Genomic DNA, 23,852 nt, shown 5'->3' with positions numbered 1-23,852 from the left:
AGGGGAGGTGGACAGAAGAGAAGGAATGAGAGAGGGTGGGAAGTGGTCACCACATCCACACTGCTGCCCTCCTCTTCTAATTGGACTTTCTCCCCCAAGGGCAGTGCCAGGGGCTTTGTAACCCATGAGTCCCACCCTTGTAGGCCAGCCCCCTGCCTAGAGAGTGAAAGGAAAAAACGTCTTCCCCTCTGGGATCCTTCTCTCTCCACTGCTCAGCCCGAAGAGGACCAAGACCTGGCCCAGACAGGGAGCCTGAGGGAATGGCCCCTGGACCCCAGAGACCCCCCTGGCAGGTGAGTGCGGTGCAGCCACGGGCTTGACCAGTATTGGCAAACATGGGCATTTCCACTGATATGGAGGATTGTCTGTTACACTGCCAATGCCTCTTACTGATGGTTTTTTTTTCAGAATATATGTGCCCGATGTATATGAAACGGGAGACAGTAGTGACAATGCTGCCTTGCCCTCTTCTGTGTTGTCAGCTGTTTGATTAGCTCTGTTTCATCTCTAGCAGTAACTTCCCCCAGCTTGCTGCCCTCATGGTTTTGATTTTTAAGTTTCCCCTGATCACTACTGACCTTCCAAGAAAACCACTTCATTCACTAATCTCTTTAACATATGCATCATCTCTTTTTGTATTTCACATACACACACTCCCTCTTCCTCTGTTTCTTTTCTCAAAGCTCGCTCTTGTACCAACTGAAGGTCCAGGAAAAGCCCTTCCCACCTGCCTCCTGTCTGGACAGAGCAGAGCCCTGATGTCTTCCCCAGCCATTTTCCTTTGCAATGTTGCAGTCAGAGCAGAAATAGACCCCCTGGTCCACTTACTCTGCCTCAGTTCACACAAGTCTTCCAGGTGTCTCTGAATCCTCCCGTTTGTCATTTCTTGGGTCAGGTCAATAAGCATTTAGAAAGTGGCTCCTCTGTGCCAGGCGCTGTTCAGACCTCGTGTAGGAAGGAGAAATCCATCCCTACCTTCAAGGAGCTCACAGTCTAATGTGGGAGACAACATGTAAGCAGCTGTGTCAGTAACAGCTATAGACAGTGTAGGGTTGAGGGGAAGGAGCTAGCAGTTTCAGGGACCAGATGTGGTGATTAAAAAGGTTCGAGAGACATAGTTTCTGGATAATTTAATCTTTTTAATTACATTTATTACTGAAAGGATGGTCCTTTGTCTCTTAGACCAAAGACAGTCATGGCATTGTGCTTAGTGTCGTGGCTACAAAAAATGAATGGGTGAGACAGCAAGCAGACAAATATGTGCAGGCAGGCCACAGTGAGGATAAATAGGATATAATTAAGAAAAGGATGGCATTAGAATTAAGAAGGGTTGGGAAAGATTCCTGTAGAAGGAAGGACTCTGTTATTGTTCCTTCTCCTTTGTTCTTGAAGAGGACCAATGACACCAGCAGGGTGGTGTCTTGATTTGCAAGTGAATTGGATTTAAGTGAGGCAAAGCTGGGGAGTCACTGTCCTCTAGAGGCATCTGAGTTCAGTGGCAAGACCTATGTCAAGATAACTGGCAATGGTACCAGATGCAGTGGCAGACCTTGATCTTTTTTTTTTTTTTTTACGTTGGTCTTTATAACCTAAGGCCTTTCCCAGGTCTCACTTTGTCAGAGGCAATGCCCATTCAGTTGTTAAAGGCTGGTGCGATTTTAGTTGGGACCTGAAATAAACCAGGAGGCCGAAATGAAGAGGTAGAGAATTCTAGCCATTTAGAGCAGCCAAAGAAAATGCTTGTAGCCTGGAGATGGAGTGTCTTTATGGAATACCAAGGAGACCAGACATTGGATCATAGAGTAGGTGACGGATAATAAGGAACAATTAGACTGTAAAGCCAGGTGGTTTTTAGGTCATAAAGGGCTTTGAATGCAAGGAGGTTACATTTGTATTTGATCCTGGGGAGCCACTGGAGTTTATTGAGTAGGGGAATGACATGGTTGAACTTGCAATATAGGAAAATCACTTTATTGGCCAAATGAAGGAGACATTGGGGTGGGGGGAGTCGTGAGGCAGGCCAATTTAGCAGCAAGCTATTGCTGTACTCCAAGGATGAGGTGACGAGCATCTGTATCAGGGTGTTTGGAAAATGAGAGGAGAGAAGGTGGTTTATTTTGGAAATGTTACAAAACTAAAATGAATAGGTATTGGCAACAGACTGGATATTGTGCAATGAGATGGGAGTTGAGGATGACACCTAAACTTAGCTCCAAGGATTGGGAGGTTGCTGTTGCCCTTAACAGTAACAGGGAAGGTAAGAGGGTAGGGGAACCTTAAGGGAACAAGAGAATAAATTCCATTTTGATTATGTTGAATTTAAGATACTTACTGGATATCCAGTTTGAGATGTCTGAAAGGAAGTTGTGATCAGAGGTGACTCATATTGAATAGTCTCAATTTTTAAATTAAAATAAGAGGAAAGATATTCAGATGAGACTGTTTGGGTGGTCAATAGTCAGTAAACATTTATTGTGTTTACGATGTGCCAGGCATTGTGCTGAGGGCTGAGGATTCAAATACCAAAAAAGAAAAACAGTCCCTAACACGGGACAATACAGCAGACACTGGGGCATGATGGAGAAGTCAGAAGTCCCATAGTAGTGCAGCCAGGTGAGAAAAGAAATGTCTGAGCTCAGCCCTCTCCTCCAGTGGAAGTTTGGTGTTCATGGCCCCACCCTCTAATCAGAGAGGCAGAAGGTAGTGATGAGGTGCAGTACTGAAGCTGCTAAGATGTCACAGGACAATGCTGTCACAACAGTAAGCTTCCTGGAGAATGGTGGAGATGGCCTTCAGAGAAGTCGAAAGGTAGTGGCATCAGATGAGAATCAAGAGATGTGTGAGCTGAGCTCTTTCCTTAAAAGGAAGCTTAGAGTTCATGACCTCACCCCATGGTGGTGAAGAATGTGTGTGGGAGGTTTGAGAAGGAAGAGGTTTGCAATAGCTTCGATGATGAGTGAGAGAATCAATTAGACATTAACTATCAATCAATAAAAGTACTGCCTTCCTCTAGCAAGAGCCCATATAATAAAGAAATACCACACAATGAAGAATTGTGACTCAAGAGACCCTTGTGAAAAGGAAAGGTTTGTAAATTCTTAGGAATCTCAAAAACCGTGGAAAGACCCCAAAATGCCTTAATTACTCAGTGTATCAGCAAGGCAGTAATCACAATATAGATGATAATTGTCAAAATGCCTATGTGATTCTGTATTGCAAAATATACGAGACTCTCCACATAGAAGGGAGAAGTAAACCATTTATTCAGTCACCGGAGAACCAGATCCCACAAGCCATCTGCCCAGCCCATCACAGCAACAAAGAATTCAGTATACGATATCACAGCATGTAGCCTTGCCATCCCAAAACCATCTGCCCCCTGCTGGGGCCTTCCCTAAAACTTACAGCACAGCTATCACAGTCAGCTCTCTTTCCCTCAGCTCTAACTGTTGTAACTGCTCTCTCAGCATTTCCTGTGACACAATTTCCTTTTCCTTTCAGCAAGCTCCTCCCACCACATGTGACTTAGGCTTCATGTGACATAAGCGGTCACATGGCCTATTAATGGGTGTGAAAGATCTTGAAATCCAAACAGCTATTACACTCAGAAGTTAAATAATTTAGAAATAAAGGAAGTTAAAGGAGAAATATAGATTTCAAAAATCATAAATCAGATGTGTTAGCAAGTGATCAAGATGATGAAAGATGAAAAGACAATTTTATATACATGATCAACAATTGTTCCTAAGTAATTTGTTGTTCATTTGTTTTAGTCATGTCTGATTCTTCATGACCTCATTTGGGATTCTCTTGACAGAGCCACTGGGGTGGTTTGCCATTTCCTTCTCTAGTTTGTTTTACAGATGAGTAAACTGAGGCAAACAGGGTTAAATGACTTGCTTTGGGTCACACAGCTAGTAAGTGACCAAACCAGATTTGAACTCAGGTCTTCCTGACTCCATGCCCAGTGATCTATGTACTGCACCACCTCATTACCCATAAATAACAGAACCTCTAAATAAATCTATCATAACACTAATGGAAGTGTCAGATAATGAAATGAGAGAGGGTCAGATAAGAAGGCATTGGCCACACATGTGTTCTACATGTATGTAGCAGGTTGGAAAAATAGATGACCCTTCTCAAGTATCAAGGCATTTTCACATTTGGCCACTCTCTTGTAAGAATTTCATCCATCAGTCTGACTCTTAACCCAATTTCCTGACTCTTGTTGTCCAGTGGTCTCGTTTTAGGGGTATATTTAGATAACTTGCTTCTCATAAACTGGCAATATCTTTCTCATGAATTAACCCAATCTCCAACCCCAAGTAAGGAAATATTATGTTTTGTATAAATAAAGGAAACCTTTCCCCACCATAATTACTCTCATTCTATATAACTCAATATGAGTATTAATGAATCTATGCCATTAACAAGTGAAAGCAACCATAAAGCAAAGACATAAGATATTTTACAGAACAGATATCTTCTGCATGATTCTTTAGGAATAAACATTCTATAATAAGATATTTGTCAACTTTTTTCCAACTGCAAATATGAAATCCTTTTCTCTCAGTATTCCATTGGGCTCTTAATGACTATGGTTTTAAGTGTTGCTGGCTGTTTCAACAATCCGGCTAGCAGCTTCTGTGGGGATGTAAGATCCATCCACAGCCAGCACCTGGAAAGCTGCCAACAGCACAGGTTCTTTTGATCTGCTTTAATAAGGAAAGCAAGGTTAAAGGGGTTGACAAGTTTACTTTAATTCAGCACACAAATATCATTCACTTAGTTCAGGGGAAAAAGCCAGCACACTGAACTTCAGAGCAAAATACAAACAAATTACAAACATCAACAGACAGACCAAATACAGATTCATAGTTACCAACATCTAGGTTCAGCCTGGGAGCTCAGAACAAGGGCTGGCCCAGAGTCACACACACCACCACTGCTGCGGGGAAGAGCTCCAAGGAAGAGGAGGCCAACCCCTGGTTTTATATCTTTTTCAGCATCAGGGGGTGAGTCACACATGTGACTCACCCACGTGACCTAGAATCGTCACAAAGAGGCAGACTTAAACCCACGTGGTCTAAAAGCCTCTGCTCTCCCAGACATGTAAACTAGGCCCTCCCTGGAGTTAGCGCCACCTTGGTCCCCACCTTAGTTGCCAATCCACACCCACTAAGGTTTTACACCTAATAGGGGTTTGGGCCTGGGGCTTAACACTTAGTAAGACTCAATGAAATACGCTGAATTACTCAAAAGAAACAAAGCCAAACTCTTCAAGGGCACTTGTTGAACTAAGTGCTAAGGAACCCATTTTGCTTACCAAACACATAAATAAATCATATGATGTTTAGGAAATCTCTTCTCTGTGCTTCAGTTTCCTCCTGTACTTTGATGAGGGTTGTACTGGATGAATTCTTCAGTCTCTTTCAGCTCTAAGTCTTGTGAATTTTGATGGTTAGGAGTCACTGACATTCAAGGATGTGGCTGTGGTCTTCACCCAGGAGGAGTGGTGCCTCTTGGACCATTCTCGGAAAGAGCTGTACAAGGAGGTGATGCTGGAAAACTCCCAGAACCTGCTCTCTCTGGGTAAGCACTTCCCCAGGCAACTCTGAATTTGCTTCCCCTGGGATCTCTGAATTTGCTTTTCCTTCCCTAGTGTACAGGGTTTGAGTATTTATCACTTATGAGAAAGGGGAAAGTGTTGGTCTCTCTGCAGGGTCCTCCTGCTGCCTGATAAAGGTCTTTGCATTTTGTGATAGGAAACTGGGATTTTCCTTTGTTACTCCTGAAGCTGTCTCTTTTGTATTTTAAGTAACTTTGGGTTACAAAACTAACTAGGGTGATAGACTCAGAATCTAGCTTAGGCCCTGCCTGTAAAATGAATTTTTTTTCTGCAAAATCTCTGAAAACTACCCATGTGCCTTTTCCTTGAAGGGCAGTGAAGGGAACCCGCTACTGAACAAGGCCACCCCTTCCTCCTTGGCATGGGTCTGGTCATAAAGCTGTTCTTGTTAACAAGCATAAATTTATAGCTAATTACTCCTAGCCCTGCTTTGTCTATCTTTGTGCTTCCTTCATTCTTCCCCCAAATTTTCACCCAGATGGTAGAAAAGGAAGGGAAAGGAACAAACATTTATATAGACCTACTATACGCCAGGCATTGTGCTAAGTACTTTATAAGTTTTATCTCATCTGATCCTCACAATACCCTCTGAGTTTGGTGTGGTTATTATCCCCATCTTACAGTTGAGGAAACTAAGGCAAACAGGTTAATTGACTTGCCCAGGGGCACATGGCTACTAAGGATCTAAGGCTCAGTTTGAACTCAAGTCTCCCTGACTCCATGCCCAGGTCTCTTACTGCTGAACTAGTAGTGGACTCTATTTTCTAGATAACCTATGGAATGTGACCACCTCCAGGCTCCCCACAATAAACACAATGTCAGCCATCCTTGAGGAGTCCTGGGCACCCTCCTGGGGTCCTTTCTTGCATGTCCCCTTTCCCTAAAGAGGAGTAAAGTATAAATTTCCATCCTCATACCTTCCTTATTCCCCACACCAAGGAATTCCAGTTCTCAGAGAAGATTTGATCTCCCATTTTGAGGAAAAGGAAGCATCATGGATCCTGGATCAAATCGACCTGAGGAACTCCTGTCCAGGTGAGTGAGATGAAAGCAGGCATATGAGGGCTGTTATCACAAGAAGCATCTGTGTCACAGTGAAGGGAATGGTAGGCTTGGGGATAAGAAGACTTGACTTGGAGTTCTTTTCTAGGTGCTTTTGAGCAGTATGAGCTTCAGTTTTTCCCCTCTGAAATTAGGACTTTGGACACCATAGCCTTTTATTTCCCTTCTACTGATAAATCTGTGATCCTTTAAGAAGTCATTGTTTAGAAATTTAGGGCATGGAAATCTCCTCAAAGCATCCCGAAAGGACTGAGACTGTCCTGTAAGAGCTCTTTCCTAGATGTTCTTCAAGTCAACAAGCAGGTATTAATTAAGCACCTACTATATGCCAGACACTGTGCTAAGTGCCATAGATACAGAGAGAGGCAAGGGAAAACATTATGTTCTCAGAGAATTCACAAACTAGTAGAGAAGACAACAGGCAAATCATTATGTGGAGACCTGCCATATCCAGGATCAATTAGAATTAATCAAGAGAGGAAAGACACAAAGGTCAAGGAACACTGCAAAAGGCTCATTGCAGAAGATGGGGTTTTAGGTGAGACTTCAGGGAAGTCCAGGAAGCATTCCAGTCATGAGGAGCAGCCAAGAAAAACATTTGGAGTCAGGAGATGGTTTAAGGAAAAGAAGGGAGGCCTGTAGCACTGGATTATTACCTGTGGAGAAGGAGTAAGGTGAAAGAAGACTGGCAAGGAAGAGGAGGGGAAGATGATGAAGGATGTTAGCAGCCAGAGCATTTTGTGTTTGATCCTGATGTTAGGGAGCCCCTGGAGCTTATTGAGGAAGTAGTACCATGGTAAGAAGTGTGCTTTATTTAGGAATATGGATTTGATAGCTCTGTGGAGGAGTGAGTGGACTGGAGAGAGAATTGAGACAGTGAGACCAAGCAGAAAGCTCTTGCAGTACCACAGGTATTAGTTAGAAAGGCCTGAACCAAGAAAGTGGCAGTGTTGGGAGAGACAGAGTGTATAGGAGACACTACAAAAGCAGTGTCAAAAGGACTTGCCAAAAAATTAAATTGTGAGTTGTGATTGTGTGGGTATGCATGAGGAGTGGTTATGAGCCTGGATGATTGGCAGTGTGGTGCACTGGATAGCAGTAGTCAAAGAAGAAGATGGGAGGGTGGGTCACTAAGGTAAGGAATTTCATTTTGGACAGGAGAGACTAGTGTCCCTCAAACCTAGAGAAGAGAGCATCCAGGAAAAGGGGGGTGATTAATCAATCAAAGGTAGCAGAGAGGTCAAGAAAGATGAGGATTGAGAAAAGGCCATTGGATTTGGCCATTTGGAGAGGATTCATAGCTTCACAGAGAACTGTTCTAGTTGAACAAGGAAGTTGGAAGCCAAACTGCAAAGAGTTTCAAAGAGAGTGAAATAAAAGGAGTTGGAGACACCAATCATAGATGGCCATCTCTAGTATTTAGCAGTGAAGGGAGAGAAAGATATAGGACAGTATTTAGTGGGGGTGAATGGACCAAGTAAGGCTTTTCTGAGTATCCAAGAGACCTGGTTTTATTTGTGGCAATAGGGAAGGAGCCAATAGAGAGGGAGAGATTAGTGGGAAAAAATGGATGTGAAAGAGGAGGGAATATTCGGAGGTAAAAGACCCAATCCAGCAACACAATCTTATAAACATTTTTAAGCACCTACTATGTGCAGGCATTGTGCCAAGTGCCAGGGATACAATTAATTAAAAAAAACAGCCCCTGCCCTTAAGGAGCTTACAATCTAACACAAAAGGAAGCAAAAAAGAATGGGAGAGGGAGAAGAAAATCAGGGCATTACCTGGTGTGGAGGTATCTTGTTCTCTGTAGTTGAAACTAGGCAAAGTGGTAGATGCAGAGTAGAGTGAGCTAAAAATCCAGTTACTGCCCTCTCTAAAAGAATGCATTGGGAGAAGTTTGGCACTCCATTCTCCAACTCACCAGTCACAGAGTAGAACAAATTTAGGGATACGGGGTCAGTCAATGCTTTTTTAAAACAATTCTTATTTAGTATTTTGTTTTTCCCCAGTTACGTGTAAAAACAATTTTTAACATTCATTTTTAAAAGTTTGAGCTCCAGATTCTCTCACTGAGAAAGCAAGCAATTCAGTACAGGTTATACATGTATAGTCATGCAAAACACTTCCATAATAGTCATGTTGTGAAAGAAAACACAAAAAGAAATCCTCAAGAAAAATAAATTAAAATAAGTATGCTTCAATCTGTATTCAGACAGCATCAGTTTTTTCTCTAGGGATGGATAGCATTTTTCATCAGAAGTCCTTCAGAGTTGTGTTGGATTGTTGTATCACTAAAAATAGCTAATTTGTTCACAAATGATCATCCTACAGTATGCTGTTACTTTGTATGTAGTACATTTCACTTTACATCAGCTCATATATGTCTTTCCAGATTTCTCTGAGAGCATCCTGCCCATCATTTCCCATAGTTTAATAGTTTTCCATCATAATGATGTACCACAACTTGTTCGGTCATTCCCCAATTGATGAGCATCCCCTCAATTTCTAATTCTTTGCCCCCAGAAAAGAAATGCTATAAATATTTTTGTACATATAGGTCCTTTTCCTTGTTATTTTTTTTAATCTCTTTTGGGATATAGACCAGTAGTGGTATTGCTCAATCAAAGGATATGCATGGTTTTATAGACCTTTGTGCATATTTCCAAATTGCTTTCCAGAATGGTTAAATCAGTTCACAACTCCACCAACAGTGCATTAAAGTCTCATTTTTGCCACCTCCTCTCCACCATTTGTCATTTACCTTTTCTGTCCTATTAGCCAATCTAATAGGTATGAGGTAGTGCCTCAGAATTGTTTTAATTTGCATTTCTCTAATCAATGGTGAGTTAGAGTATTTTTTCCATATTGCTATAGATAACCTTGATTATGTCATCTTTTGATTATTTATCAATTAGGGAGTGCTCTCATTTTTATAAATTTGACTCAGTTCTCTCTATGTTTGAGAAATGAGGCCTTTATCAGAGAAACTTGCTTCAAAATGTTTTTCACAGTTACTATCCTCTCCCCCCCACTCCCCCTTTTATTCTATTCTCTCCTTTCACCCTGTCCCTCCTCAAAAGTGTTTTGCTTCTGACTACCCCAGTCAATGCTTTAGTTACCAGCATGATGATGAGATAAGTAATGAGCTTAACCTGGGAGGGTTTAAATGGTTTGCATTGGGTTCATTTATCCAAGTAAAAGGGTTTGCTTTGGCAAGCAGAAGGGCCACCTCTTAATGGGATACTGGGGCAAAGGGGGAAAAAGAGAGCTTTTTGCAAATGTCTAATTTTTCAATGAAGCATGAGGTTAAGTTCTCAGCTGAGAGGTTGTAGGGGGAGTGCACCAAAAAGGAGGGTTGGGAATGGATGAAATGATTTGGAAAAGACATTGTGATGAGTGGAATAGTGAATCAGGGAGATGTAGAAAGATTACGTGCTGCACTGCACAGTTAACAGAATTTATGGAACCTAAACTTGAACTGATCCCAGCCAAGTTGTTTTCATGATTTCCATTGAGCAGCATGTGAGTAGGAAGGAAGGCCATTGCCTTACTTGGAAGTAATTATCCAAGGCTAAGGCTTGAAAAGTCATCAACCTAAGGCCCTTTCCTGATCTCTCTGATCTATTTGTCTCTATTTTTAGAAAAACCTTCCTTGAGGTGATCACCTCCTTAAAACTAGGGAGATGAAAGTTAGAGAGTCCTGGGCATCCCATAGTACCCGACTGTCCAGCAACTTAGAAACCTTTGTGATCTTCTGTATTTGATCTGCTCAGGTTCCACTCAGCTTTGAACCAGACAAAGGTAACCCCTTGTAGGTGATAAGATGCAAGAAATGGACAGAAATGGGGCTAAGACCAGAACCTGCATTTGATAATTAAGCAAGAGATCAGAATCCAGGGAACAAGGAAGAGGATGGATCCTGGTATCAGCCCTGGGCCCAGTCAGTCAATAAACACTGATTAAATACCTATTATATTCCAGGTAATGCTAAGCCATGGGGATACAAAGAAAGGAAAAGACATTCCCTGCTGTCAAGGAGCTCACGATCTGGCATACAGACATAGAGGTGGTTTCAGAAGAAACAGTTGATCAGGAACCTCATTCTTAGCTGATCTGAGCAAAGGAGGGTGTTTTGCTATGGAAATATATTTAGTCAACAGGGAAATAAGTGAATAGAAGATGAGAGAACAAAAGCAATTTAAAGAGAGCAGAGTTAGTGAGGAAATAATCAAAATCAAAATACTGATAATAAAAGGTAGACCCTAGTATGTGTCAAGTGATGTACAAATATCTCATTTGATCCTTACAACATGCCTGGGAAGTCGGTGTCATTATTATCCCCTTTTTACACATAAGAAATTGAGGCAAACAGAGGTACTGTGACTTGCCCAGTGTCACACAGGTAGCAAGTGTTGGAGTCTGTATTTGAACTCCAGTCTTCTTGACCCCAAGCCCACTGCTCTGTTCTCTATGCCACCCAGCTGCTTCAGGATGGGAATTGTTTGCACCATAGAAGATGCATTATTTAGGGGAGATTAAAAAGATAGGAGACTTTTAGGTAGTGTTACAGCCAGTCATCTAGAACTGTAATGGATGGATTTCTATTCTGAATTTCTATTCTAAATAACTAGTGTTGATCCCATTCCCTTTCCCCATCTATTTTTTGTTTTTAATGATTGAGGCACAGGAAAAGAGGATAAAAGCATGTGATGGAGAAAACTTAATTGTCATAACTGAATGTGCATGGGATGACTTCACCCATAATAATGAAGGAGGGTAGCAGAGTGCACTAGGAAGCAGAATCCTACTACATGTTGTGTATAGAAAATACCCTTGAAACAAAGATTCACCCAGCATTAAAATGAAGAGATTTCATTGTGTAATACAGTTCTGAATTCTGCCCCCACATTAATTTTCCTGGACCTATTAACTAAAGGGATTAAAGAGAAAAGATATGACACAAATTTGTAGCTGCAATTTTTTATTGTTGCAAAGAACTGGAGACAAAGAAGGTACCCATATATTAGTAAGTGACTGAATAAATGCTGGTCTAAGAATATAATGGAAGATTGTTGAGCCTTAAGAAATGATAAAAGGCACAGTTTTAGAGAAACCTGGGAAGAGTTACCTGAACAGATGTAGAGATAAGTGAACAGAACCAGTGGAATAGTTTATACTGTAGCAGCATTGATCAGTGCAATGGACAACCAACTCTAGAGCTGGGTTCCCAAAAACTTTTGTTCTTAGAACCTCTTTTACCAGTAGCAAGAAGTATGTTATGAAACTCCCCAGTCATTTAAATTACTATTCATTTAATTCATATTAGTTTTGCATTTAATTCCTATAGTAGTGACCTGGAAAACTTTTGTCTCTCAATGCTCCAAATCTATGATTTCACTACAACGTATTGTCATAAAATGTAAAATCTTATTCTACTTAAATTATGAAAACAAAATATAATTGGTAATATTGTAAGAACAAAATAATTATGAAAATTTAATATAGGGCTTTCTGTAAGAATTTTTTAGAAATACAGTAAGATTTCTTGCTAATTACCTGTAAGACTTCAATTTAAATTTCTTTATTTTATAGATTTTGTTGAATCTGAATAGCATTTTTTCATCATATAAGTTATAACTTGGAAGTTGTTAAACATAATGTAACATATAAAATTCATTTCACAGTTGGACTTTTTCCTCTGAACAAAAATTTGCACTATTTGTTTCAACAGCTGCCAAACTCAGTCTTTAATGTGGTTCTGCTTCTAGTCTATTTAATAAGAAAAACCACAACAAAAATCATATTAATAAATGGCATTTACATAGTATCTGTGATGTGCCAGACACTGGGCTAAGTGATTTAGAGACATGATCTCATTTGATCCTCAGAATGCTGTGAGCTAGATGATGTCATTATCCCCATTTTACAGTTGAGGAAATAGGCAGGAAGAGGCTAAGTGACCTGCCCATGGTCATAGGGCTAATAAGTGTCTAAGGTGGGATTTGAACTCGGGTCTTCTTGACTGCTAGACCCACATCTCTGTTCCATTTGAATTTTGGTGTGTAACTCAGAATACAGTGAAAATGTTTCCTCATGCATGGACGACATGGAAAATGGTAGGAGAATTTTACAATCTCTCTTGCTGAGGGATGGAAATTCATTTTTTTTATTTTTAGCCCACAAACCAGTCACCAAAATGAATCTCTAGTTAATATATAAAAGATTTATTTTTCTATTTGCAATGACAAGTAGTATAGTAAATGATAAATTGCCTTAAAATTTATTTGCCTATCTTGCTTTGCTTTTTTTAAACAATGCTTCAATATAAAACAACATTTGTAAGGAAAGGACTCTTCAGACAGAAATTTCTTCTTTCTACCATTGGCATATTGTCTACACTCTCAGAAACTCTGCCAGATGGCTGACCTATGTTGCCAACCAGATCCTTCAAGAATCTGTGCTATAGAAAAAAAGTTCAAAGTTTAAAAATAGCCTTAACTCTACAATGAGAGGCAGTATTAGGTGTTTTTTTTGTAGAATGGTTGCAATGTTCCCTGATGGTTTCAAGATGTCTTGTAATGCCCATGCCTAGTGAGCATGTTTTTCAAAGAGCTTCCATCTGCACTGAAGAACACAAACATTTTTGTACCATCTTGATCGATGATTATAGCACTGATGAGATGCAGCTCCAAGGTAACCCTGGAATGAGGGAACTACTCTGGTGCACTATACTCTAGATACTGAATGAGGGTATGTACGTATGTGTGATCCTCCAATGGGCATTGATTTGTGTTTGAATGTCAAACCTTTCTGGCAGTTGAGAAACAATTTGATGACAGGTTGAGAAATAGAATATGTTTTACTATTCAAAAGGAGTCAAAGTTTGATGTAATCACTATGTAAACCCCAAAATCATTGTATGCCTGACTATGACTCTTTGGAATCTCTAAACCTTTTATGTTTCAAACATGCACATACTTATTGTCCCACAGGAAAAATATATGTGTAACAGAATTTGGCTATTATTTACTGCTCAATGTGCCACTAAAGAATTTTTAGCTCAGCAATCTTAGAATATAATCATTAGCCTCCACTGTGTTCATGAACCACTAATGACGTGAAAAAGGATCTCTAGAAACATTACATTCTCAAAGATATGATAATGAAATGATATCAGTTTTTAGTATATGTGCAGCAAATAGCATATCTATGCATCTGAATAGAATATAAGAAGAATTGAATATAACATTGAAATTTACTATGACAGGAAAAAATGTTAAACCTATCTCTTAGCTTAACAGGAAATTTACAAAGGATGAGAAAATGATAATGCATTAAAGCTGATCAATATGGAAGAACAGAAAGCTTTCCTGAATATAACAAAATTAAAAGAAAAACCAGCAAAAGGCATTTCAGTGAAGGATTGCAAGTGGAGTGGAGTAAGGTAGTCTAGTTCTGGGGATCGAGCATGGTCAGTCCTAGGGTTTGAGTTCTAGCCTCACCTGCAGGGATGTTGGTCATGTCAATTGGCTATTCTGAGCTCATGGCTTCAGTTGTAAAGTGTGATGAGAATCCCACCCTGCCTGTGTCACGATTTGTTGTGAGGATCCAGTGTTACCATTTGTGAAGTTCTTCGTAAATTAGGTCATCTTGTAGATGTGAGCTGATAACATTTTCAGTTGATTGATTTTGCCCATTTAATTTGAAAACTCTTCTTTTTGACTGGGGGCAGGATAGAATATAAGCCAGTTTACTTTCTTCCCATGGAGGGAAGAGGATTTATTTATATGTATATGTGTCTACAAATATGTTTGTTTCCTTTAGATGCACAGACAAGGGCTGAAGTGAATGGGACTACTACAAAGCTAAGCTTTTCCATGGAAGAATTTCATCAGCAAAGATTCATGAGTGATAGTCCCTGTGACTTGAATTTGAGAGAAATCTGTGACTTGGATATCAAGATAGAGAAAGATCTAAACAATCACTGTGAATTTGATAAAGAGAGAAAAGGTTTCGAACAATATTCGGTCCTAATTAAGTGTAAGAAAATGACCTCAGGAAATGAGTGTTTCCAGTATCGTGAAGATAGGGAATGCTTTACAGAAAAGGTGGGGCTTATGCAATCTTTTGGGAAGCATCCTGAAATGCAAATGCATCAAAGTAATCAACGGGAAATGCCTTTTAGCTTGAGTTCAGACATCATTAGACATCAGAAAAGTTATACTGGAAAAATGGTTTATATATTTAATGAAGATGGGAAGACCTTCAGCCAAAACTCAAAGCTCATTGGCCAACATAAAATTCACACTGCAGGGAAACCTTATGAATGTAATCAGTGTGGAAAGGCTTTCACAAATAGGTCCAGTCTTGCTATACATGAGAGAATCCACACTGGAGAGAAACCTTATGAATGTACTCAATGTGGAAAGACTTTCAGAACAAGATCCAGTCTTAGTGAACATCAGAGAATCCACACTGGAGAAAAACCTTACAAATGCAGTCAATGTGGAAAAACTTTCAGACAGAGTTCAAGTCTTTATCTTCATCAAAGAATCCACACAGGAGAGAAAACTTATGAATGTAATCAGTGTGGAAAGACTTTCACAAAAAGGTCCACTCTTGCTAACCATCTGAGAATCCACACTGGAGAGAAACCTTATGAATGTACTCAATGTGGAAAGACTTTCAGAACGAGATCGAGCCTTAGTGAACATCAGAGAATCCACACTGGAGAAAAACCTTATAAATGTAATCAGTGTGGAAAGACTTTTAGACAGAGCTCCAGTCTTTATCTTCATCAAAGAATCCACACTGGAGAAAAAATTTATGAATGTAATCAATGTGGAAAAACTTTCACAAAAAGGTCCACTCTTGCTATACATCAGAGAATCCATTCTGGAGAGAAAATTTATGATTGTAATCAGTGTGGAAAGGCTTTCCCAGATAGGGCCAATCTTGCTAACCATGTAAGAATCCACACAGGAGAAAAACCTTATGAATGTAATCAATGTGGAAAGGCTTTCACACAGAACTCCAATCTTGCTAACCATCTGAGAATCCACACTGGAGAGAAACCTTATGAATGTAATCAGTGTGGAAAGGCTTTCACACAGAACTCCAGTCTTGCTGTGCATCAGAGAATCCACACTGGAGAGAAACCTTATGAATGTAGTCAGTGTGGAAAGACTTTCAGACAGAACTCCAGTCTTGCTGTACATCAGAGAAGTCACACTGGAGAGAAACCTTATGAATGTAATCAGTGTGGAAAGACTTTCAGACAGAGGGCCTCACTTGCTCAGCATCAGAAAATCCACACTGGAGAGAAATTATAGGAATATAGTCACTGTGGGAAGGCTTTCAAACATAGTTCTAGTTTTCCTCTTCATTAGGGAATCCACACTGGAGAGAAACCTTATGAGTATAACCAATGTGGCAAAGCCTTCAAGTAACGGTTATCCCTAATTTCCCATTAGCAAATTCCTGTAAGATAGAAATTTTGTCACCATAATGAATGAGGAAAGATACTCAAATGGAGTATAGAGCTTGTTCAGCATCAGAAAATTAATTTTGGAAGGATGCCCTATATGGACTAAATGGGGGAAGTCTTACTTTACATCAGAGCATTCATAGTGGAGAAAAATATGAATTTGCTCAGTGGGGACATGATTTTCTCTAGAAGAAAAAGATCACTAGACATGAGAATATTTACACTGGAAAGAAGGCTTATAAAAGCAATGCCTTTTGCCAATGTCAAGGCCTTTACATAGAGCTCATGCTTGATTATAAATTGGAGAAATACTGGAGATAAAACTTATGGATCTAGATAATGAGGTGAGGCCTTTTGCTGTCATACAGACTTTTTTAGACATCCCAAATTTCATAGTGTTCATAAAGCCCTATAAATAGAAATTTTTCCTTGAAATCCTAATGTTTGGCTTTACTCTTCAGTAATATTCCATAGCATTCATATACCAAAGTTTCTTAGGCCATTCCCTAATTAGTTAGTACTTACTTTGTTTCCTCTTCTTTGGTTGCACAAAAAATCCTGGTATAAATATTTTTGTATCTATTGGACATTTATTTCTGTAATGATTTCATTAAGCACAAGGTGGCACAATGAACAGTGTGCTGGGCCTGGAACTGCAAGACCTGAGTTCAAATTCAGTCTCTAACACTTCTAGTTTTGTGACCCTGGGCAAGTCACAACCTATTCATGCCTGATTTTCCCCATCTGTAGAATGGGGATAATACTAGCAACTACCTCCTAGGGTTGATATGAGGAACAAATGAGACAGTATTATCAAAGAGCTTTGCAAATATTAAATCGCAATGGAAACGTTAGCTCTTGTTATTTATTTCATGGGCTGTAAGTCTCATAGTAGGATTAATAGGCTAAAATGTGTAGACAGTTTAGTCTCTTTTAATTCAAATTGATGTTCAGGGTAGAGGAAGACACTAATTGTAGCAGTTAGGACACTGCATTTTGAATCGGGAAACCAGGTTCCAATCATGCCACAAATGCTCTCTAGCTCTACGTTTCTGGGAAAAGAACAATGACTAATGGATAATAATGAGTTTTGTGAAGAGCGGTCAGTTTGAAAGATGTCACCATTCTGCTTGTTGTAATGACCAGCCTCTATTGCAGAGGATTCATCAAGGTCTTCATTTCCTGTCCTGTATGAGAGGTGATGGATGTAAGATGTAGATCAAAGTACATTTTGGGACATGGACAGGGTAGGGATTTATTTCGGTTGGCTGCTTTCCTGACAATTTTCTTTTCCATTTTTTGGTAGAAGAAGATTGCATTAAGGGAGATTAGGAATAGGATTGCCTTTTCCCCACTTTAAAAAGAAAGGGGAATGGATGGGTTTTTGTGTTTTGGGGATTTTTGTGAGGCAATCAGGGTTAAATGACTTTCCCAGGGTCCCACTAGCTAGTAAGTGTGAAGCATCTGAAGCTGAATTTGAACTCAGGTCCTTCTAACTCCAGGGCCAATACCATGCCACCTAATTTCCCCTGATGGGTTTTTTTTTTTAATACATGCAGTAGAGTAGGAAGAAGTCCAGAAGGGATGAAGATAACTTTGAAAGTACCATGTTAAATTTTTTAATTACTCATTTTTTTAAACTTTTTTTTTTTGAATATGTGCCGGATCTGGAGTAGAGTAATCTGAGCTCATAATGGTCTGATCAGCCGAAGTCGGACACACTGAAACTTGATGTTAGCATAGTGATGTCATTTTGGTCCTCTTTGAGAACGCGAGACAACAACCGACCAACAATTACTCAAAAAGAAAATCCCGCTCTATGTATTGTTTCATGTGTTTCACTCTTTTTCTGTTTTATGGTATGTATAAAGTGCTCCAGTTTAATGTTTGTGAATTTCAAAATTAAAAACAATCAAATATTAATGATTTCCTTGTCATTTTCACCAATTTTGAAGGCATGACGGGAAATTGCAAAATAATTTTAATATGACTTTCTCTTAATATTGGTGCTTTGGGATGTGTTTTCATGTGGTTATTTCATCGTTCTCAGTACTTTTGAAAACTTTATATCCTTTCAACACACATCTATTAGCACTGGCTCTTGGTATGTACAATGGTGTCAGTTGTCTATATGTTTTAGTTATAAATGAATTTTATTGGTCATTTTGATGTAACATTTGATATATTCTCCAGTCTATAACTTTTTTCTTATTTGATCTTCATTTATTTTATTCAAACCTTTTAAATTTTGTTAGAATTATCTATTTTTTAAAACAAAATCTATATCTTATATTAAAAATTCAAGTCACAATTGTAAATGGTACCTGGATATGTTTTCCTCTGTTTTTTTAATAATTTCATCAGCAAGAATTCTACCTCCCTCTTCCACCCCACTCAAATGAGCAAGCAAGGAAAACAGACCCCGTCCTAGAAACAGGTATAATCAAGGACGATATTCCTGCATTGTCCATGTCCAAAAAAAATAGCTCCGATTCTGTACTCTGAGTCCTGCATCTCTATCAGGAGGTGCATAGCATATTTTGTCATTGGTCCTCTGGTGTTATAGTTTGTAATTGTATAATGGTATTGATCAGAGTTCCTTAGTTTTTCAGTGTTCTTTTTTCCTTACAGCATTTTTGTTACTGTATCAATTTTTCTGCTGGCTCTGTTCACTGAACTTTCCTTCAGTTCATAAATATCTTCTCAGGTTTCATATTTTCTTACAACACAATTGTATGTGTAAGATTCATATGCCATCTCTTGTTCAGCCATTCTCCAATTAATGGACATCCCCTCAGTTTCTAATTTTTCATCACTGCGGAAAGAGATAAGCAATTTTCTACATCCTTTAATTTGTTGTCATTAATATTAATCCTTCCTTTATCTACCTTCCCTCTTTGCCCTTCTGCCTATCCCTTTTCCTGTTTCCCTGTTTAGTAAAATGTTTTTATGTACCCAAATCTGGGTGTGTGTTTGAGTTCTTTCTTACTTTGTTCAGTTGAGATAAGAGTGAGGTTTAAATATCAGCTCCTCCCCCAACTCAGTCTTCCTTTGTGGTATAGACTTCTGCCTTTTTGTCTAGATTAGGTGAATGATTTTCCCTAACTCTCCTCTTCCTTACCCCTTCTCTGCCCAGTGGATGCCTCTGCCCTTCCCATTCTTTAAGGTCATCAAGACATAATACACCCATTCCCAGGTCTTCTAATTCCTCTCATCATCCCTGACGATGCTTGAATTCAGAGGGGACACATGTATCGTCTCTCCATATTAGAATATAAGAATTTTCTCCTTGATTAGTGGATTATTTTTGATTTGTATTTTCTTTTTATGTTTCCCAACTCCAGTCCTTGATCTTCAAAGTTTCTATTCTGCCTTGACTTTTCATTAGCAATGGTCAGAAGCCCTCTTTCATTAAAGAGATATTTTTCTCCTTTGTTAGATTATACTTCTTTCTTGTGGGTAAGTTATTCTTGGTTGTAAGCCTTTGTCTTCTGAAAGTGGTTGCTAAATCATCTTAACTAAATCATCATGTGAATCTTAACTATGGCTCCTCAGTGTTTGAATTTGTTCTTTCTGGATACTTGCAGTATTTTTTCTTTGACCATAAAGTCCTGGATGTGTGATGATCCTATGAGTTTTCATTGTGGAATGAATGTCTTTCCATTGGTGACTGGTGAATTCTGTTTCTACTTTGACTTTAGGTTCTAAAGAGAATTGTTACTTTTTTTTAATAGGCTATCTAGGCTCTTATTCTGTTCCTGACTTTAAGATATAATAGCTAAACTTCATATAGCACTTACTTTGTGCCTAGTGCTGTGCTAAAGTGATCGACAGTTATCTCACTTGATCCTCCCAACAACTATCCTATTGCAAGAATTTTCAGAGTCCTTTTAACAATAGCATGAATAAGGCAACTCAGGATGTAGAAAGATGAGTGCACTGAAGTTTATTTATCCACTCAAGATTGTGACCTACACGATCAGCAGGTGATAGACGTGTGTTCTTTAATACCCAGAAGGCATATACGTACGTGCACACACACATATAATGAATTATGTATATACAGTTACTTAGTTGTATCAGACTCTGTGACCCCTTTTGAGGTTTTCTTGGTAAAGATGCTGGAGTGGTTTGCCATTTCCTTTTCTAGCTCTGCTCATTTTACAGATGGGGAAATTGAGGCAAACAGGGTGAAGTGACTTGCCCAGGGTCACATAGCTAGAAAGTGTCTGAAGCCAGATTTGAGCTCAGGAAGATGAGGCTTCCTGACTTCAGACCTGGCACTCTTATCGGCTATGCCACATAGCTGCCCACACAATTGTATCATTGGAAAAGTACCTCCTTTTTTGATAGAGATACTTGTCATTATTGTTAAAAAAAACTCTCAAATAGTTAATTGGGTATATTTTGCTTTAAAATGAATAATAGTAATTACTGTTTGGGAAAGTATCCCAGACTTTGTAAATGTCTATTAATTTCTTTAGAGGTTTGGCAGATTTTCAGTCTCCTGGATCTTCAGCTTGATGAAATGATAAAATTTTATCAACCCTGTGTGAGAAGTTTTTGAAAGAATGATGAGAAGTTCTAAAATAATGAGGTTATTTAATGAGAAACTAGGACCTCACAGCTGAAGTAAAAGGGGCCTGCAAGTTTCTTTTTTAATAGTGATTTTGATTGTGTGGTTATTGCTTATGAAAATTGTGGAAGTCTACGTGCATAGTATGTATTGAAGTTACTTCTTTAAGCCAGGTTTGCATTAACAGATCTCAGACTTAAAGATTTTATTTTTGCTTTAGGGGTTAACTTACAACTGAGTTGTCATAAAGCTGATAATCCACCATTTGAGGGAAATGTCATATGCTGCTCCAAGGCAGTATGATCTGAGAACAGGCAGATGTCTGTGCCTGAGAAAAGTGAAGGAATGACCTCATAAATAGGATGGAAGTGACACAAATTAATTTTGATGCTATATCATTTGATTATTAGTATTAATATGTAAAGTTCCCTTTTCTGTCAAAACCTCCACCTTTCAGTTTAACTCAAATAGAAAAATCTTTGGCTAAGGAATACAATCATGTTGCAGCCCCTCCCAAAGCCCAGTCTGGGCCTCTTTAATTGCCCCATGAGCACAGTAGCCAGCCTGAGCTCATCCACACTACCAAGGGTAACTCATGTATCCTTGATTTCTAATCATAGTTGGGGGTGACCAGGTCTGCAAAGGGGAAACTAAGCCAGGAGATACTGAGTAGGGTGGTATTTTCTAGCCCAGATTGCTAGCAACAGCTGAATCTCATGACCAGGCCACCAATCCCCACAATGATAAAACAACAGAAGCAATTAGAATTTCGTCACTGCTTCTGCTCCAAGTTCTTGCTCCCTTGCCTGAACTACCCATGTTTTTGAATGGACTCCCCCAACCCCTGAGTTCATTATTTCCTTTAAAAATCTCAGAGCTTCTCAGGTTAACATGGGTAGCAATATGGAGGACTACAAATTATTTCTGATCCTCATGTCCTCTGAAAACTCTCTAAAAAAGAAATGTACCAAGAATAAAGAAATATCAGCAGTCTCCTGCCACCAGCAGCTGTGGCACTGAATGGCCAGAGATGGCCAAATGCTGCAGAGAGTGAAAAGAGTACACAGGCCAGGTGGGAAAGTACAGCACAGCTCCGTTTATTAAACTGAAGAAAAGGGCTTATATACCTTTTTAGGCAAGCAGATCAACAAGTTCATGTGTGAGACATTTGTTACATTGCATGGCTGCCTAGTGCTTTGTTCCCTTTTTGTTATAACAATGTTGTGTTGATCAGCTCGAAGGTGGTGTTCAGCACGTGTGTGCCGTGGGGGTTTTGGAGAGGGCACGTGTGTGCCGAGGTGGGGTTTGGAGAGCCCACATGCTGGGTTATCAGCTCAAGGGCAAGAACAGGTTTCAGAGAAAACCTGGCCTGTGTCTTATCCCAGAATGCACTTTCTCAGAGCTGACCCTCTACATTCTCCATATCTGGATCATCAAACACTCCAAATAAAATCTCAGGCAGCCAATATTTAACTCATGCTCACTTAGCTCCCACTCTCCCATCATCCACCATGCTTCTGACAGTAAGGATATGCAAGCCAACTCAACTCATGGGCTTGCAAAAGAATGAAACCTTGCATCCTGACCCTTCTCCCTTTCTAGTGCCATGGAAATCCAAACTCCAAACTGCAGAACTTTGCTGTGGCCAGGATAGCCAGCATAGTACAAGTGTTATGTCCTGCAGAGAGTACAGGGCAAGTTATGTGTCTAGGTTTGTCACAGAGCTCAGCTCCACACTGATCCCCTCCCTCCCCGCCTCCCCCATCTTCCCATTTTCACAGAGATCCAAACTGCAGAGGACAGAAATTAGCCCAGGCTGTGATAGGAGTAGGGCGGCAATGTTCTGTGCTGCTCTGCCAGAGAAAGGAGAGGAAGCAGGGCAGGACATCTTATGAGGGGTATATTTGCTTCTCAAAAAGTTAATTTAACAGAAATGCAGGAGAGCAAAACCAATGTTAACGGACAAGGAGAGCAACAGAGTGATGGCAGAGAGACCAGTAGGAAACTTCTTTCTAAATGTACCCAAGGAGACTGGTGAAGGTGGAAGACAAGTGGAAGTCACAGTGGGGATGTGGTCCTGGGGCATTGTGTAAGGAACTTTGGGCACACCCCCTCAGGTGAATCAAAGTTTTTGTGGGACTAACTTACAAAATGAGAGGTAGAATAGAAGGGGAGAGGGGAGTCTGATGTGCCCTGATCAAGCCGAGAGCTGGCAATGTGGGGAGAGGGATTCCTGTGGTTACCCAAGAAGTGCAAAACTACAAGGGGGGTCAGAGAGGAGGCAGGGTAGGGACTGGGAAGATCATGAGAAGGAGGCTCTGTTTAGATAGTGGGAAGGGATGCCAATGATGAATGTTCCTAGGAGTAAAGAGCTGTTCTGTGAAGAGAAACAGGAGCTTTTTACCGGTCGTTGTTGATGGGGATTTGCTGACTGGAGAGAATATTTGTACTACTTCAGGATGGAGGCAGTTGGAACTTCTGGGGGCAGTCAACACCTGGCAGAGGATGATGGAATGAAGCTGGGGTGGGGTGGGAGGGGAGCCTTTGAGGCAGTTGGATAAGGAAAGTGAAAAAGAGAAGGGAAAAAGCTCAGTAGTGTGCTGCATAATCAGGGACATAGTAGGGGTCCTTTTGTGGGTCACTGTACTCTACCACCTGGAAGAATTGGTATATCTATGGAAGTAAAGCAGAATGGGAAAGAGCCATGGAGGGGGCAAAATCTACAGATCAATGAAAGGAACTTCTTCAAGGAGAGTACCCACAGTGGGCACATAGCTGCCTCTCCCAACTTGAGGCATTTTCTCTGGATGTTCACCATGCATAGAATTGTTTCCTTTCTCCTCTCAGCCTTCTAGCTTTCCTGAATTCCTTCAAGTTACAGCTAATATCTCACCTTCTAAAGGAAAGCTTCCTCAATTCCTCTCCTAGTGCTTTTCCCTTTCTTGATGATTTCCAGTTTATCCTGTATATAACTTGTTAATTATTTGCGTGTTATGTCCCCCATTAATCAAGTGTGAGCTCCCTGAAAGGAGGGACTTTTTCCCTTTCTTTGTATCTCCAGAGATCAGCACAGTGCCTGGCACTTAGCAGAC

The 23,852-nt window shown here is 40.0% G+C and overlaps 1 protein-coding gene across 1 annotated transcript in view; it reads left to right on the top strand.

The window, feature by feature from the left end:
* The window catches only part of LOC118838255 (zinc finger protein 883-like), a 29,908-nt gene extending 13,323 nt beyond the window's left edge, over positions 1–16,585 (top strand). The window contains exons 3-6 of the mRNA XM_036745499.1: positions 217–293; positions 5,469–5,595; positions 6,572–6,667; positions 14,522–16,585. Of these exons, the coding sequence (XP_036601394.1) occupies positions 261–293; positions 5,469–5,595; positions 6,572–6,667; positions 14,522–16,029 (1,764 nt within the window). The 5' untranslated portion in view covers positions 217–260 and the 3' untranslated portion in view covers positions 16,030–16,585. The remainder of the gene's footprint in view (positions 1–216; positions 294–5,468; positions 5,596–6,571; positions 6,668–14,521) is intronic.
* The last annotated feature ends 7,267 nt before the right edge of the window (positions 16,586–23,852 follow it).

Source organism: Trichosurus vulpecula, chromosome 2 (genome assembly GCF_011100635.1).
Source record: "Trichosurus vulpecula isolate mTriVul1 chromosome 2, mTriVul1.pri, whole genome shotgun sequence".
Lineage (NCBI taxonomy): Eukaryota > Metazoa > Chordata > Mammalia > Diprotodontia > Phalangeridae > Trichosurus > Trichosurus vulpecula.
This window is presented reverse-complemented; position numbering and strand designations above follow the sequence as displayed.